A 16641-nucleotide genomic window follows, 5' to 3' on the forward strand; every position below is an offset into this window, starting at 1 on the left:
CGTGGACTGGTTATTAACCCTGTCAAATCTCAAACAATCATCATTGGCAGTCCAGGGCTTCTGACAAGGGCTCAAGTTCATAACCTTTGTCCCGTAATGGTTGATGGTAAAATTATTCCATTCTCGCAAACCGTTAAAAACCTTGGGATTCATCTTGACTCAACGTTGTCTTGGAACAAGCACATTAGTGAGACCAGCAAAAGAGTTTTTGGTGCGTGGAGTGCGTTGAGGCGCTTCCAGAATTTTTTGCCGATCCCGACTAAAATCCTGCTTGCAGAATCACTCATATTGCCCATACTCGATTACGCTGACATATGCTTCACAAATATTACAGAAGAGCAGCTAAATAAACTTGAGCGCCTCCAAAACCTCTGCATTAGATTTATTTTCGGTTTGCGAAAGTATGATCACGTTTCCCAATTTCGTGTCAAACTCAAGTGGCTGCCAATCCGACTTCGGCGGAATGCTCATATACTGTCGTGTTTATACAGTATTTTATATGACCCTAAGACACCACCCTACTTAAAAGAAAGGTTTACATTTTTAGATGACAATGTTAAAACATTTCGAAACACTAATTTGTCACTAATACCACCCACTCGTAATACAAAATTTTATGACTCTTCATTCACAGCTCGTGCTGTCAGTCTGTGGAACAAATTACCCACATCTTTGAGACGTGCTCAGTCCTCATACATTTTTAAAAATGGCGTGAAGGAACATTTTTTGTCACAATTAGTCCATATTAACTCATAATTACCGATATTGTATTATTTCTATTTATTTTTTATTTGTATGTATTATTTTGTATGTATGTATGTATATATATTATATTATATGTATGTATGTATTTGTAATATACTTATATATTTTAAAAAGTTTACACTTAGCTGTCTATGTAGTCACCTACCATCTATTACTACTGTTACTTTATAGTTTTACAATAAGGGTTGTCTGGAAGAAATCGCTTGTAGCGATAAGGCCGCCTTTTGTACTTTTTACTTTTATAGTTATTAAGTATTGTATGTCATGTTTGTTTTGGTGCAATAAAGTTTTTTCATTCATTCATTCAAAATAAAACTTAATATATTTTAATTGGACTTTTTATTTCTGGTATTGTGACCTTAGTTACAATGGTATTCAGCCGTTACTAAATGTTGCAAGCCTTAAAATATACACTGGTGATCAAATTATTTGTACTTAAAACTTATGTTAAAATTTACAAACCATACATACTCAATTTCATTAGTTAAAATAAGGAATAAGCAAATATGAGAAAAAAGATTTCGTATACAATTTATGTCAATATTTCACAGTTTTATGTAAAAAAAAATATGTGATGTTGCAAGCAAAAACTTTTAATGATTTCGATATCAAAAAAAATATAATCACTAAAAGTGGGTTGCACCAACTAACTTTAATTTTAACCTTAACTATAACCGGAAAAATTGACAGATGTCGTATGAGAATATGGGGTGTTTGGACGCCATATTTAACTTTAACTTTACCACGCCTCTGGTGCAACCCAGTCTAAAGAATGATAAGCCATTTTAAATGCAAATATTTAGGGGTAAAACAGTAGGTTTTAGGACCCTCCTTACAAGTTTTAAATCAATTACAAATATTACATTCACAGTTAAAAAAAGTGACAAAACACACCAGAATAAACCCCAAGTGCTGCTGGATTTATACGCGTCCGCGTAAATGTATGGAACGATTTATTTAAAGCGCCGCAGCCGCGCTGTAATTTAAAGTTTGACAGGGCTTTAAATGAACGTAGTGAACTAACGCCGCAATCATACAGAAACGCCATTTTTGACAGTTCTCCTTTACCAGCAGCGCCCCCGCCCACGTTCATTTCAAGCCATGTCGACTTGTCGCTCTATACATATACAATTGCTTGTGATCTTGCGTTTAGGCGGGCGCATAGAAATCGTTTAGTTAAAACTTACTTTCACTTAATCTATTCACGTGTGACTATTTCTTAATAAATATAAAATGTATACTATATTAATGGTAATTTTTAAATATATTCGATTTGCAAAGGCGTAATCACCAAATTTCATGGTAACATTATTTTAATAAGCGTGCATCAGGATATATATATTACTAAAATCTAAATATATATTTATAAATGTTGTACATGCGTTGAATCGACGACTTTTCCGATTGTGATATATATATTTTAGCTTCTACCAGTGTACTTTTTGTTTTTTTTTCCATAGAACACAATACTAAAGCTAGTATACACTTTTTTTTCTATGCAATGAAAGGTGCAATATTACTGTCGTAATTTTTTCAATTTACAACAAGCATAACAATAGGTTTAACGCATTGGCACGATTTTGTTCGAAGTCAAAATCAATTTTCAGTTATTGTCAAAACATTTTTATTTAGTTTTATTCGCGTTTATGCGATTTTTATTCATGCGCACCTAAGTTTGGGTACCCCTGACATATACAGTATACACCAGCTATCCCCAACCCGCGGCCTGCGTGCCGCGTGCGGCCCGCAGGGACTTTATTTGTGGCCCGCATGATGTTAAACCATTTTGAAATTTACGCTCACCAGCAAAATAATGTTAAGTCATCGTGAAAGTCGTAAATTTTTTTTCACTTGTAAATCGTTAATTTTAAAGAATGTTATTTTTTAAACCTAAACATTTTTGTTGCAGCTCGCGACACCAAGACAAAAACATATTTGTGGCCCGCATGAAAAAAAGGTTGGGGGCCACTGGTATACACTATACAAAGTATAGTCGGCCAATGTATAATACACTATACACCAATTGTTATACTTATTGTATAACACGGCATTATTCTCTGCTCTCTCGGCGTTCAGTCTTATACAAGGCACAAAATTTACTCCACTATTATTCTTCCAAGTAAGTAGCTGCCTATTTCAATATTATTGGCACTGAATTTTATTGTCTTTATATACTAAATATCAATTCCTAAATATTCTTGAACTTTATTATTATTTATGTGTCACTTGAAAATGTAGGCACAAATATTTATGAAAAAGTAGATAATTGTAAAGTAGATAATTAATTTTAACCAATATTTTTTATTACATAAATAATAATAAAATCCAAGGTTATAAAATTCGCACTAACACATAATACTGTTTTTTTCCAATCACACAATATATAATTGACACTTCACAAAATTTTAATAGACTTTAAACTTTTAAACTATTACTATCATGCAGAATTTCATATATTATATTAGTGTATAAATCACCATACTTCAACATACTTCAACATATTTTAATATATAGTTATATTATACTTTAATATTGACTTGGTTATTTCATCGGTATAATTATTATTTATTATATTCAAATCAATTATAAATCTAATATAAACAAAACACGTTTATTCGTTATTGAATCGAAATTATTCTGAATAATTGACATCCCTACAGTGAAGTAGGAATTTAATATTCGAATAAAAATAATAGCAATCAATATTAATCAATCATCAATATTGACTTCATAATCGTAATAATATTACTTCGCTATTCTGGACTCCATCGAAAAATGTAGCATGCACAATTACAACATTATCAATAAGTATTCTTATTTTTCCATCAACAAATTTTTTCCAAAAACTTTCTTAACTCCTACACAATTCCATCCAATTGCTGACAAACCCTTCAACTTCTTCAAATAGGTAACGTTCTATAAATATTATCTCCAATAAAAACCACTCTAGAAACAGAACTAAGAAATTACAAAACTCGACGTATACATCAATATTAATTTTATCAATGTTACACTCCAGGAATATCAATATTAAGTTCATCAATATTCATCAACTCCAATATATACCCTCTTTTACAAAAATCGACGTAAACGTCAATATTACCATCAACAATATTATAAAGCTGCAAGATATTCTTAGCATTTACAATAATTGACGTAACGCCAATATTACTATCAATCAATATACTCTATCAATATTACAAAAAGCCTCGATATTCAAAGCGCTCACAAAAATTGACGTCACATCAATATTACCATCAATCAATATCCATCAATATAACAAAACTTGATATATCAAGTGCTTATAAAAATTGACGTCACGTCAATATTACCATCATATTGATCAATCAATATTACTTTTATCAATTTTACCTCCATAATCAATCAATATCCATCAACTTCACTCCAAATACTCCGTATACCCCTGTGCTCCGGTGAATATGACGTCTATCCATATCCTTGCCGCTTCGCCGGATGGCGCCATTAGGTAATATCGCCTTTGGCGCGTCTTCACTATGAAAGTGGTCTGTGGGTTCGGAGATTTGGACGTGTTGCCGTGGTCCAGGTATACCTCTTCTATTACCTGTGGTGGGAAGGTAGTTTATTATAAGAGTTTATTATAGAGTGAGAGTCCGACGCATCTTCTGTCCACCTTTGAAGCGGAGGAATTCTGGCCGACTGATGTGGTCTACCGAAGGTTCCGGGGGAGACTCCGGAATGAAGCGAGCGTCACGTCACCGTTAATTCGTGACAAAGTAATAATAATAATATCTATGGACGCTTCACACCACGTCAGTCTGGCCCCATGCTAAGTACCTAAAGGACTTGTGTTACAGGTACCACCATGTTTAATACACATCCAGACCCGTGAACATTGAAATATTTTTATTCCGTCGGCGGGATTCGAACCCGCGACCGCCGGCTTGAGCTACCAACACCCCACCAACTGAGCCACAGAGGTCGTCAAACGTAGTCCTTTCCCGGGACTTAAAGTATCTCCATACCAAATTTCAGCAAAATCAGCTCAGCGGTTTGGGCGTGAAGAGGTAACAGACAGACAGACACACTTTCACATTTATAATATTAAGTATGGATTACCTGGAAGTAAGCGCCTCCGCGTGGTTTCTTCTCGCTCTTGTCCCAATAGTAAACGAACGTTTTCGATTCGCGGTCGAAAACGAACCACCTGTAAAAAGTGACGTTTTGTAGAATCAAATAATTCGTGCGATTTAGAAAGGTTTTTGTAACTCGCCAAAAAAGGGGTGGTAAAGTTTTAAATGTTTGTCCGCTTACGTGTGTCTGTCTGTGGCATCATAGCATCTAACTTATGATCAAGTTTTCTTGTGCTCACAAGCTGAAATGATCGAGAGTGTTCTTAGCTATAAAATTGGGTTGATCTATCTCATGAAAGGCTGACACGTAAGCAACTTCCATCGGGTCAATATTTTAAGACTTTTGAATCGGGGTTGTTTTTAAATTTCTTAATTTCAGATCGTAACACAAAAGGTTTAGTGTATGTATGTGTACGTGAGTGCGTGTGAGCGTGCTTTTGTGTGGATGAATGCGCACGTCGCGCCTATGTCTGTGCGTGCCTGAGTGTGTGTGTAGATGAATACGCATGCGCCCGTGCGAGTGTGCTTGTATGTGGGTGATTGCGCACACGCACATGCATGTGCGTCTCTATCTCTCACTCTATTTCTCTTTGTGTGTGTGTGTGTGTGTGTGTGTGTATGTGTGTGTGTCTGTGTGTGTGTGTGTGTATGTGTGTGTGTCTGTGTGTGTGTGTGTGTTGTGTGTGTGTGTACCTCTTGGACCACGTGTGGAACTTGGCGCCGAGCTTGTGCAGGTAGCCGCGACACGCGCTCGCGGTCACCGTCACGTAGGGGCATAAGTCGACCTGGTGACCTGAAAATATAATATTTAATGTTTCCGTTACTAATTCTTTACAGATGTCAAATTGATGGATTTAACATTGATGGTTTATATTTAATGGGTTAAATATATTGATTGAAGCTGATCAGTGATCACGTATTCACACGCCCTCATCTCCCTGTGTAATATTGACGTTTACTCGCGTGTACCTCACTGTCGCACTCAACATCTCACTCACTCTCGGAATAAACGACTTACTCACTGGTGCACTCAACATCTTACTCATTCTCGCACTCAATGTCTTACTCACTATCGCACTCAACGTCTCACTTACTGTCGCACTCAACTTCTTACTCACTGGTGCACTCAACGTTAAGTCTAGATTAGAGTGTGCATGCAAGCGTCACCACACACACACACACACACACACACCAGCGCACTCAACATGGCAGTTATACCGGTCTCAATAAAACACACTCACATGACACATCTATCACTCTTTCTCTCTATCACTGACACTCACCAGCGCACTCGGGTTGGAAAAGCCGCACACACACACACTCGCACACGTATAGCTTTCTCTCACACTCACCAGCGCACTCGACGTGTCGTCGTAGGTCGAAGTCGTCTCTGTCAACAGGCAGGTACCGCGTAAGAGGCCTCTGCTCCATGGGAACCGTACGCCGACTGCGCCGCGGGCCCGACGCGAGGGACACTGAGGACAGAATATGTAGACCACATTAAGCACCAATAGGGATGCCCCTTCATATTTTACATGACTCTATCTTTGTTAAAAGGACAACGATATAAAGTAAGAGCCAGCAACGGCCTGCAGACTTGCCTCATTTTATGAAAGTTTACCTGTTTATGACCTTTACAGAGGTAAGAACGACCAGCAACTATGGAGTTTCGGTTGCGGTTACTTTAGGTATCCAGTTCTGAAGGTCTACCTGACCTTCGAGAAAGAGTAAAGCTCAATTTCATAGCTTATATTCTTCACGGTAAGTGGAGGAATCTCGTCTTCCAGTGCCGGTTATTTTTGACAGTTGCTTCCTACTGCTAGACACTTTTAAACTTTTTTGGAGTTTAAGGGTGTCTGGCAGACGGCAGTGGTCTGCGGCCGCTCAGTCATTGGTGAGATATCCCACCAATGGCAGCGCGGCCGCAACTGTATCAGCCAATCAGAGCTTACACATGTCATCCCGGCTGAAGTCTGACGCGTGGCTGAGCGGTCTGCTGTACACAAGCCGTCTCGCTCTAGCACACGCGTGTCAGAGAGAGAGGGACGGAACACTCACACATGTTATCCCGGCTGAAGTCTGACGCGTGGCTGAGCGGTCTGCTGTACACTAGCCGTCTCGCTCTAGCACACGCGTGTCAGAGAGAGAGAGGGACGGAACACTCACACATGTTATCCCGGCTGAAGTCTGACGCGTGGCTGAGCGGTCTACTGTCATCGCTGCGCTTGTCATCTTCTGTAGATTCAGTTTGGGAGTTACGAACTTGGAGCTGTGGACAAGTGAGAACTAAATTAGTATTTTAGCAGGAAGAATATTTTTGTGGGGTTATGCTTTTGCCGTGTAGTTTTGGAACGAAGTTCCTTATCGCGCGTTGCGAAAGGGGGCTGGACGGAAAAATTTAAGAGCAAAAGTTGTAACGACACTTTTTGCTATAGTTTCAAGCCATGTAGCGTACGCGTGTTTCTCTGTCTGTTTCTGTCTCTCATATAAAGCAACTTCGTTCCATCCGGGTGTCCCTTGACACGTTTTGAGTTCCCAGCATTGTTCTCATAGAAAAAGTTGTTCATTTGTTGTTGACGGGCTCATTTGATGGTTTCAAGGATAACGGTGTTTACACTAACATCTTGTATGTAATTATACATGTATGTCCCTAGAATTATAGAATTATACTCACTAGAATAGGTTTCGGTGTGTACTGGAGGCCCCAACGAGAACTTTTGATGAGAGTTATCCACATAGACATAATGCCACTGGCATTTGTTAATAAACAATCTATACTTTAATATTATAAAGCTGAAGAGTTTGTTTGTTTGTTTGAATCTCAGAAACTAATGATCAGACTTTCGGTGTTAGATAGCTCATTTATCGAGGAAGGGCTATAGGCTATATATTATCACGCCAAGACAAATAGGAGCGAAGAAACAGAGGAAAATTTGGAAGAAACGGGGAAAATTATTTCAAAGGTCTTATGTCGGGAACGACTGGAGCAACTTTTATGTTATTTGGCACAGATAAAAAATAGACCACGTGAAGTATTATATAGGTTATTTTTTGTGGGCTAATTTGTCTGTGAAATTCCTAGTTGTGTTATAAAACTGTCAAAAAATACAGTTACGTGTAAAGAGATTATAGCGGGTTTACAATATTCCAATCCAGCCCTGGATTGCTACTGGAATAGTGTAAACGGGCACTGGAATACCTTGGAAAGCACTGATTAGCATTCCACTACATTCCAATGCCCGTTTACATGATTCCAAAAGTAAACAGCGCTGGATTGGATCACTGGATTGGAATAATGTAAACAGTTTTTGTCTATCCCGTGACTTTTCGAAAGTGCCGGATAAAGTCAAGCAGACGAGTATAGTTATTTAGGGGCTATTTCAACATTCCTGATAAGTGGCGGATAGGCTATCCAACACTTAACTTGACAGAGTATGGAGAATCTGTCTAATAAATTGTGGATAGCCTATCCGGCACTTTATCAGGAAGTGGTGAAACAGGCCCTCACTACGAGCAACAAATAACTGACACAATCAAAACCCCTTTTAGCTTCACCGTAGTCGGCTAAATTTTAAAATTCTTTTTATAAACTTCGCGAATTGAGCAAACTTTTTATATGCCACTAAAACATTTGTCATTTTACAAAAACAACGCTTTTATGTTAAACGATTTTGGAACGCGTAGGGCTGACAAAACATAAAATGCTTATTGCATTTTTGTGCTGTTGCCAGTACTGGAGGTAACCGCTGTCATGACCGTTTAATAATAACAATAATATTAAATATATTTATTCACAAAAAATAATACCTACAGCTTTACAAAACATTGGTGGAGATTTCCACGAAGCCACAGAATATATTATACTAGCTGTTGCCCGCGACTTCGTCCGCGTTAGCATAGTAGATCACGTCCCAAGTATTATTTATTGTACAAAAATATTCAATGTACAGCATTGACTTTCCTCTATTTCTTCGCTCTTATTAGTCTTAGCGTGATAAAATATAGCCTATAACCTTCCTCAACAAATGGACTATCTAACACTGAAAGATTTTTTTTAAATCGGACCAGTAGTTCCTGAGATTAGCGCGTTCAAATAAGCCCTTTCATATAATTTCCCCCGTTTTTTCCACATTTTCCACTATTTCTTCGCTCCTATTAATCTTGGCGTGATAAAATATAGCCTATAGCCTTCCTCGATCAATGGGCTATCTAACACTGAAAGAATTTTTCAAATCGGACCAGTAGTTCCTGAGATTAGCGCGTTCAAATAAGCCCTTTCAAATAATTTCCCCCGTTTTTTCCACACTTTCCTCTATTTCTTCGCTCTTATTAGTCTTAGCGTGATAAAATATAGCCTATAGCCTTCCACGATAAATGGGCTATCTAACACTGAAAGACTTTTTCAAATCGGACCAGTAGTTCCTGAGATTAGCGCGTTCAAACAAACAAACAAACAAACTAACAAACTCTGCAGAATTATAATATTAGTATAGATTAGTTGTACGAAGCTAAAACAAAGTATTTTTGTATTAGCTTCACTTGTGCCAGAAATCTCCGCCCTTCCTTATTAGCAAAATTAATTAAACAGCTTTACATCAGTTCAATACTTGTTACCTAATAATAATAATTATTGTTTTCTTTGACAGTTGTTGTAGGCTATCAATAATGTTTTGGCGCATGGACATTGTCTTTAGCATGGACCAAGAACTAGGTTTTAACCTTGTTTTAACACACATCCATACTAATATAAATGTCTGTCACACTTAAACCGATTTTATCGAATTTGATTCGAAATATTTTAGAATCGAAAGGGACATATGATAGCATTTAATCTGTGTTTTAAGGTATCGTAGTAACTACTGGAGACTTTAAATTTCGCTTTGTCTGTCCGATAGAAGGTAAGGATTTAAGAAATAAATCCATCTTGAAGTTGATAATCACGGTAAATATAAACCTCCATAAGTCATTCTGGTTCAGTTATTTTTGTTACCAACATTAACAAAATTTAAAATTACAAATCTAACCACCTAACCTAACAGTCAAAATACGTTTTTAAAATTTTCAAAAACTACAAAGTACCAACCCTAGCGTCTAAAATAAGACATCTGGCCGAACGATTTATTATAATAACAGGAATAGCCCTGGCATCTGAAACTGTGAGAACTTGTCAAATGTCACTACCAAGTAGTATACAAGATCTGACAAAACTAAGCGATAACTAAGGGTGTGTACGTGTTCTTCGTAGAGAGTTCAATGTGAAAGTAGCAGCGGCCAAATAGCAATTTTTTTTGGGATTTGTATGGGCAAGCGCCCTAGGCCCTGGCGTTATGAATTTTCCCATACAAAAGTTAAAAATAAAGTTGCTCTTTCAGCGCTGCTACTTTCACAGTCAACTCTATATAAAGGACACATAGTACACACCCTTAAAGCGTCTCCCAGACAGACGCAGCCTGCGGTGGCAGTGGCGGTCAGTTGGATGACTGAGTGTTCTAGGAACGACACAGACACAGGCGGCCACACGGCCAAGCCATCCAACTGACCGCCACCGCCACCGCCACTGCAGGCCGCGTCTGTCTGGAAGACGCTTAACTCTAAAGTATTATCACTTAGTTTCGTTACACCCTGTAGCATCGTAGCGCTCTTTTCGGATGGCTTAACAATTTTTAGCTTAGGTCAGAGCACGTGACCTGATCGAAATTCGAAAGACGTAGACCGCCGGCGAAGCTTGGGAGTGGCAGTGTTTTGTAACACGATTTTATAAGCTTGGACTGTATGTCACGAAATCTTTGAACACGATTTTTACCCATCTCGAGTAGTCTAATTAATTCGAACTTTACACACGTATTAACAGCCAATGACAATGCAATAATATTTTTTTTTGAGAAAAAAAAAGCGTGTTTTTAAGTTATTCTGCCGACACTTCCGGAATTCTTGGTTTTTTAGCCCGGCCGCACATTGTCAGAAATTTCTGATCAGAAACAGTTGAACGTCCGCGCTGTCTCTTACATTTTGTACTGAGCCGAGTGAGCTCGAACTCGCCGGAAGGATATTTCGGATAGTGTGCGGGGTGGCGGTCCGGCGAAATTCAACTGTTTCTGATCAGAATTCGGACAATGTGCGGCCGGGCTTAAAGTGTCATAATTCTCTAATAGTAATATGGAACCCTAAACATTTAGAACAAAACTGCAATTTTAAAAATAATACAAAAATTGTAAGAAAAACAGTGGCGTAGCTAGTCTGACGGGGGCCCATAGCAAATTTTTTTTGTCACTAAATTCAAGACTTTTGACAATTGACTCTTTTGAAAACGTACTAAATTCTGTCGATTAATCAGCAAAATAAATGTTCCTAAAAGACTAGAAACTTTTCTATCTTAGACACTTATGCGTGACCAAAAACCTTGCCTGCAAAGCCGGGCGTATAGCATGTTTATAAAGGAAGTGTAAATAAATTTAACATCTGTATCTCGCGGCAATAAACTATTTACAACATTATAATTATGTGTTTATTCGCGTTTGATGCGATTACTCGTGAACTTGTGGGATGAATGACACGATTTTATAGATTGAGCGTAGGACGATTTATCCGGAAAATGTGTGGTTTCGACAGGATAGATCTTCTTTCAAAATAAGCGTAGGAAAATTAAAGTAATGTTTTACAGGATAGATTTTCTTTGTCTCTCGTTCATAATCGCGACCGATTACATGCCTAATATACTTGGTATACAGGTTGTAACAAAAATAAGCGATAATACTTTAGGATGTGTACATGTTCCTTGTAAAGAGTTCACTGTGAAAGTAGCAGCGCTGAAAGACCAAATTTTTTTTTCACTTTTGTATGGGGCAACTCGTGGCGCTGGGGCTCTTGCCCATACAAAAGTGAAAAAAAATTTGGTCTTTCAGCGCTGCTACTTTCACAGTGAACTCTCTACAAGGAACACGTACACAACCTAAAGTATTATCACTTATTTTTGTTACACACTGTATAATGAGGGCCATCTAAGCTTAGGCCAAACCTACGCGACCAGGCGACTGCGAAGCGGAGCGTCAAGTTGTCAAATGTGTGTTTTGTATACAAAAATACATTCGACAACTTAACGCTCCGCTTCGCAGTCGCCTGGTCGCGTAGGTTTGGCCTAAGCTTTAATCTTTATTTCACTTAGTTTACGTTTTTCCGGAAAAAATCTCAGCTGTCTCAAATTTTATTTCGATCAATTTTTTATCTGTGAAATTTCATGTGCCTACTGCTTATGTTTTATACCTAGGCTTTTTGTTGATACGACAGTATTTCATAACAAGTATTGTTTAGTGATATTAAACAATATTGTATCAGGTTTGAAGTTGTAGTCCCTAATGTGAAAAGATGTGAAGATCTACGTAGGGATTCGTATAATATGAATAAAAATAAATGTTCAGGTAAATCAGGCCAGCAACGCACCTGCAGCTTTACCGATGTTGCGAGTGTCTATGGGCGACGGTAGTTTTTTTCCCATCAGGTGACACGTTTGCCTCTTATTTTATAAAAAGAAAAACTTTTAAGTGTTTCTTCACTCCATACTAGAGGTATTAGTGCGTTGTCTTTATCTTTACTCATTAACTGAGTAATTTCCTACAAACAATATATTTTTAGTTAACGACTAACTTACGCGCAGTACAATCATTTTGCTGTAAACACTGCATGACGCGTACAGGCGAATTCCGACATATTGTTCACCATCAACAGTACAGGACGCGCACGACTTTAAGATCGCTCGACAAACATGAGCAGGTGCCTTACTCTCGAAACTGATATCGATTTCGATTTTCGATTTCAACGGTTTTTTGACACTTTAGACATCTAAAATATGTCAAAAAAAATTCAAAAAACCGTTGAAATCGAAAATCGAAATCGATATCAGTTTCGGGAGTAAGGCAGCAGGTGCGGTTTCGTACAACGTCCGATCTCAATCCGGAGACAAAGGTAGAAGTCGAAATATTAATTCTATTCTATAGTAGTCACAGAATTAATAATTCAGTGATAGTTTAAGCACTAGATTCGGCTTTTTAACAATGGCCAGTGTCAAATTAATTATGGCGGGAAAACAATATTCTTCTTACAATACTTTTCATCGTCGTTTTACTATATCGTCAAGTCTAAAATCTAGTCAGAGTCTAAGTCAGAGGTTCCCAAACTTATTTTGTCTACTGCCTACTTTGAGAACAAATTGTGTCTTAGCGCCCCCAAAGCCTAATCACAACTCCCCCAATTTTTTTCTGGGTCCCACACCCTTTAGACGTTCAGCGCCCACAAGGGGACGTTATCGCCTATTTTGGGAAAGGCAAGTAAAAGTCAAAGCAATCAAGGAGTCATGTCGGTTAATTTAGTACAGTGGTAGACGCTTTACTGAAACTTTACTTGCTGTAACGTCATAACAAAAATGATTGATGAATAATTTGAAAAAAAATCCTGAAGTCATAATATCCTTTAAGATTTTTAAAGATCATCAAACATTTTTGTCATATTGGTGACTAAATATAATATTTATATTTTAAATCCGGCAAGTGACAACCCTGAAAATTTAATAGCCCAATTATAATTTCAACGGGAAGAATGTAATAAACCCAAAAATTTGTATCTTCACAAGTCAGAAACTTAAATTCATTTTTAGCACTGTTGAAATGCTTAAAAAAACTTTGTAAACCGAAATATTATACATTGCTATTATTTTTGTCAATTTTAGAATTTTCTCGATACGATATAAACTTAAAAATATTTCACAGATAAGGCTCTACGGTCATATTCAGAGACAATTAATTATTGATTAGCTTTAATAAAAAGTTTGACAGATAAAGTATGGAGTTTATGACAGAATCTTTATTAAATAAAGTAATTGTTAAGTGATTATTCATCATCAAATATCAATGAGTTCGGCCGTTAATGCTTTAAGTTCAGTCTATAATTTATTTCAGTGGAATAAAGACACTTTGTCAGATTTTGTACGATTAACAAAAACGTCAAGATTTCTTATTTATCTGACGATAGATAATCTACCCTAGTAAATTAAAAAAATTAAACTTAGAAAAACTTTCATCACTCTCATGTAAAAATAAAAAATTGCTACAATTTTACTTTCAACTCCTAACACTGAAACGCACTCGCGCCAAATCGAAATTGGAATTTCAACTGTTTTTTAAACTCGCGCGCTTTTTTTTTTTCGCCTTGACACGACACGGGCGTTCAGTAAACTGCCACTCGGTTACTAATATAAGTTTATTTTCTGATGGCGTGGGCGGGTCGTACGCAAGTCGGTTTGTTTCAGATTTTCTGTTAATGAGACGGCTAATAACAGAGCAATGAATGTTTTCCGTGTATATTGAAAATTTGAATCACGTGCAGCTTTCAGCGTACAACACCTACTAGTATGACGCGTCCATCGTAATCCTACTATTACTAATTTAAGTAATTAGTCATTGATAATTACAAAGTAACTTAATATTACCGTTGTAATCCATATTAAAGGCGAGTTTGGTGGGTGTAGATTTCTTTAGACTAGTTTAGACCCTGGGAAGGATATAGGACACTTTTCACCCCAGAAAAATGTACAGTTCCCGCGCGATTTTAAAGCAAACGTTAGCGCAATGAAGGCCCGGCGACATCTAGATCTCATAATTTAATCCAAGAAACAAAAAAGTTAATTAAAATGTTCAAATCTTAAAGTACATAAAGAATGTCAGTTTATAACTGTGAGACAAAAATACGATCATCAGAACAAAAATAATCACGCGAGCCCACACAACTCGACCTATAAATATCTTAAAGGATAAGTCAATCAAAATTAACTGCACCTCTATAAATTTCTTTGCCTATTCACATCACTTTAATAAAAACGTCAAGGTGTCAAACTGTTTGTCTGTGGCCGCATCCGGCATAGACCATAGACGAATTATTTCCTTGTAGGAACGGACGTGTTCTTCCTTTAAACGCTATCGTGAATTAAAATTTAAAAATAGAACACTAGGATATTTGTTCTAAGAGGAAACTACTGTAAATTGTAGGTAAAGACTAAGTAGTGGACTGATTAATAGCCTTAATATTTTGGGTAAAATCACTTCTAATATTGTAAATGCGAAAATGTATCTTTTTGTTACCTCTTCACGCATAAAAGGCTGAACTGATTTAGATGAAATTTGGAATGAAGATGCTTGAAATTCCAGGAAAGAACACATAATTTTTTAATCGTGGGAGAGCCATGCTTCGGCACGAATGGGCCGGCTCGACCGGAGAAATACCACGTTTTCACAGAAAACCGGCGTGAAACAGCGCTAGCGCTGTGTTTCGCCGAGTGAGTGAGTTTACCGGAGGCCCAATCCCCTACTTTATTCCCTTCCCTACCCTCCCCTAATTCCTTCCCATCCCTACCCTCCCCTATTACCCTATTCCCTCTTAAAAGGGCGACGGAAGTTGCTGAAGTAATTAATACTTTGGCTGTAATTAATTTACAAACTCACCTCCGATAAAAATCTATTTCATCGAAATATAAGTATTAACTAGGATAATTATACATTTTTTTGAATGAATTGTTAGTAAATCTATATTAAAAATTCTTTAACCGAACAATTTTGTTTCTTAATGTTTATTTCCAAAGATATTTAAAAAAAAAACATGAAAAATAGAGAAAATCCGCTCGAGTGACTGCAGTTTTATGCTAAGCTAAAATGAATCTTATTGCGATGCGTACATGCTTGGTCTTTGGTTGTGTGCAAAGTTATCGTTTTGGATTGAGATTAATCCCCACCTTAAGTTTATGCAACACTCAACTACGTCTTTGTTTCACCACATGAATTACAGTAAATCACATAAATAAACGAAGTAAATATCGTTCGCAACTGATTCGTTGGTCGCAAGTTTGCCTTGTGACAGTTGTGACCAACAGAAATTCTGACAAAGACAAAAAATGTTTCCGTCCTTCTCATTCCTTACAGTTTTCGTATGTTGTGATTTCGTTCACACACGGTAGTAATAGTAGGAAATCTAAAGCATACTTCATCCTAGTACTCCGGTATCAATAATAATTAATATTATTAGAGCTACAGATCCAAAAAGTTTGTAGGAAAAAATCTCACTCGGGCAATCGGGCTAAGGTCAAAAAGAAATGGGCTCCCCAAGTGCTAATACGCCACTGTTCAAAAATGATACTTTTTGTGGCGCCATCTTTTTATATTCTACTTAATCTACATTTTGTGAATACAAAAAATAAACATACCTCTTCGATTGAAGATGAAAGGAATCCAGAACTGAAACAAACAAAAGTTAAGTTTAATACAAAGTAAATAATACAATGTGGTTGGATGTGAAGAGAGCATGTGTAGGATTTTGTGAAAGTAAGTACGAAAGGGTTTCTTCTATTACTATTTAATCTAATTTGTTTATGTATTGTAACAATGTCATAATTAATTTTAAGTTTTAATTTTAAGTCAAGATTGTAGTTAATTATTGTAATTGGGGTAACCCGTTTTAATTAACTTTAATAAATAAATAAATAAAAAAATGTATTTACCGATTCACAGATACAAATATTAAAGTTTTGTGATAAATATCAATAAAGTAAATGCTATATCTCTGGCTGAATGTTATTATTTTTCTTTTACTTTTTTTTTTTTTTTCATAAACTTACCAACAACAAAGAGAACTTTTTTGTTTCTTCTCCATCCTAAAGTATTTTATCACTTTTTATCACGTTTTACAAAATCATGATCAATATATCACTAATTATAATTTTTCCACA

General features: G+C 36.8%; 1 protein-coding gene across 1 annotated transcript in view; it reads right to left on the reverse strand.

Annotated features, from left to right (window-relative positions):
* Nucleotides 1-3629: 3629 nt before the first annotated feature.
* Nucleotides 3630-16641, reverse strand: part of LOC121737971 (pleckstrin homology-like domain family B member 2) — a 73925-nt gene continuing 60913 nt past the window's right edge. Inside the window, exons 15-20 of the mRNA XM_042129721.1 lie at nt 16120-16150; nt 7044-7146; nt 6230-6352; nt 5571-5670; nt 4864-4951; nt 3630-4348 (exon numbers count right to left, since the gene is read on the reverse strand). Of these exons, the coding sequence (XP_041985655.1) occupies nt 4166-4348; nt 4864-4951; nt 5571-5670; nt 6230-6352; nt 7044-7146; nt 16120-16150 (628 nt within the window). The 3' untranslated portion in view covers nt 3630-4165. The remainder of the gene's footprint in view (nt 4349-4863; nt 4952-5570; nt 5671-6229; nt 6353-7043; nt 7147-16119; nt 16151-16641) is intronic.

This window comes from Aricia agestis, chromosome 22 (assembly GCF_905147365.1).
Source record: "Aricia agestis chromosome 22, ilAriAges1.1, whole genome shotgun sequence".
NCBI lineage: Eukaryota > Metazoa > Arthropoda > Insecta > Lepidoptera > Lycaenidae > Aricia > Aricia agestis.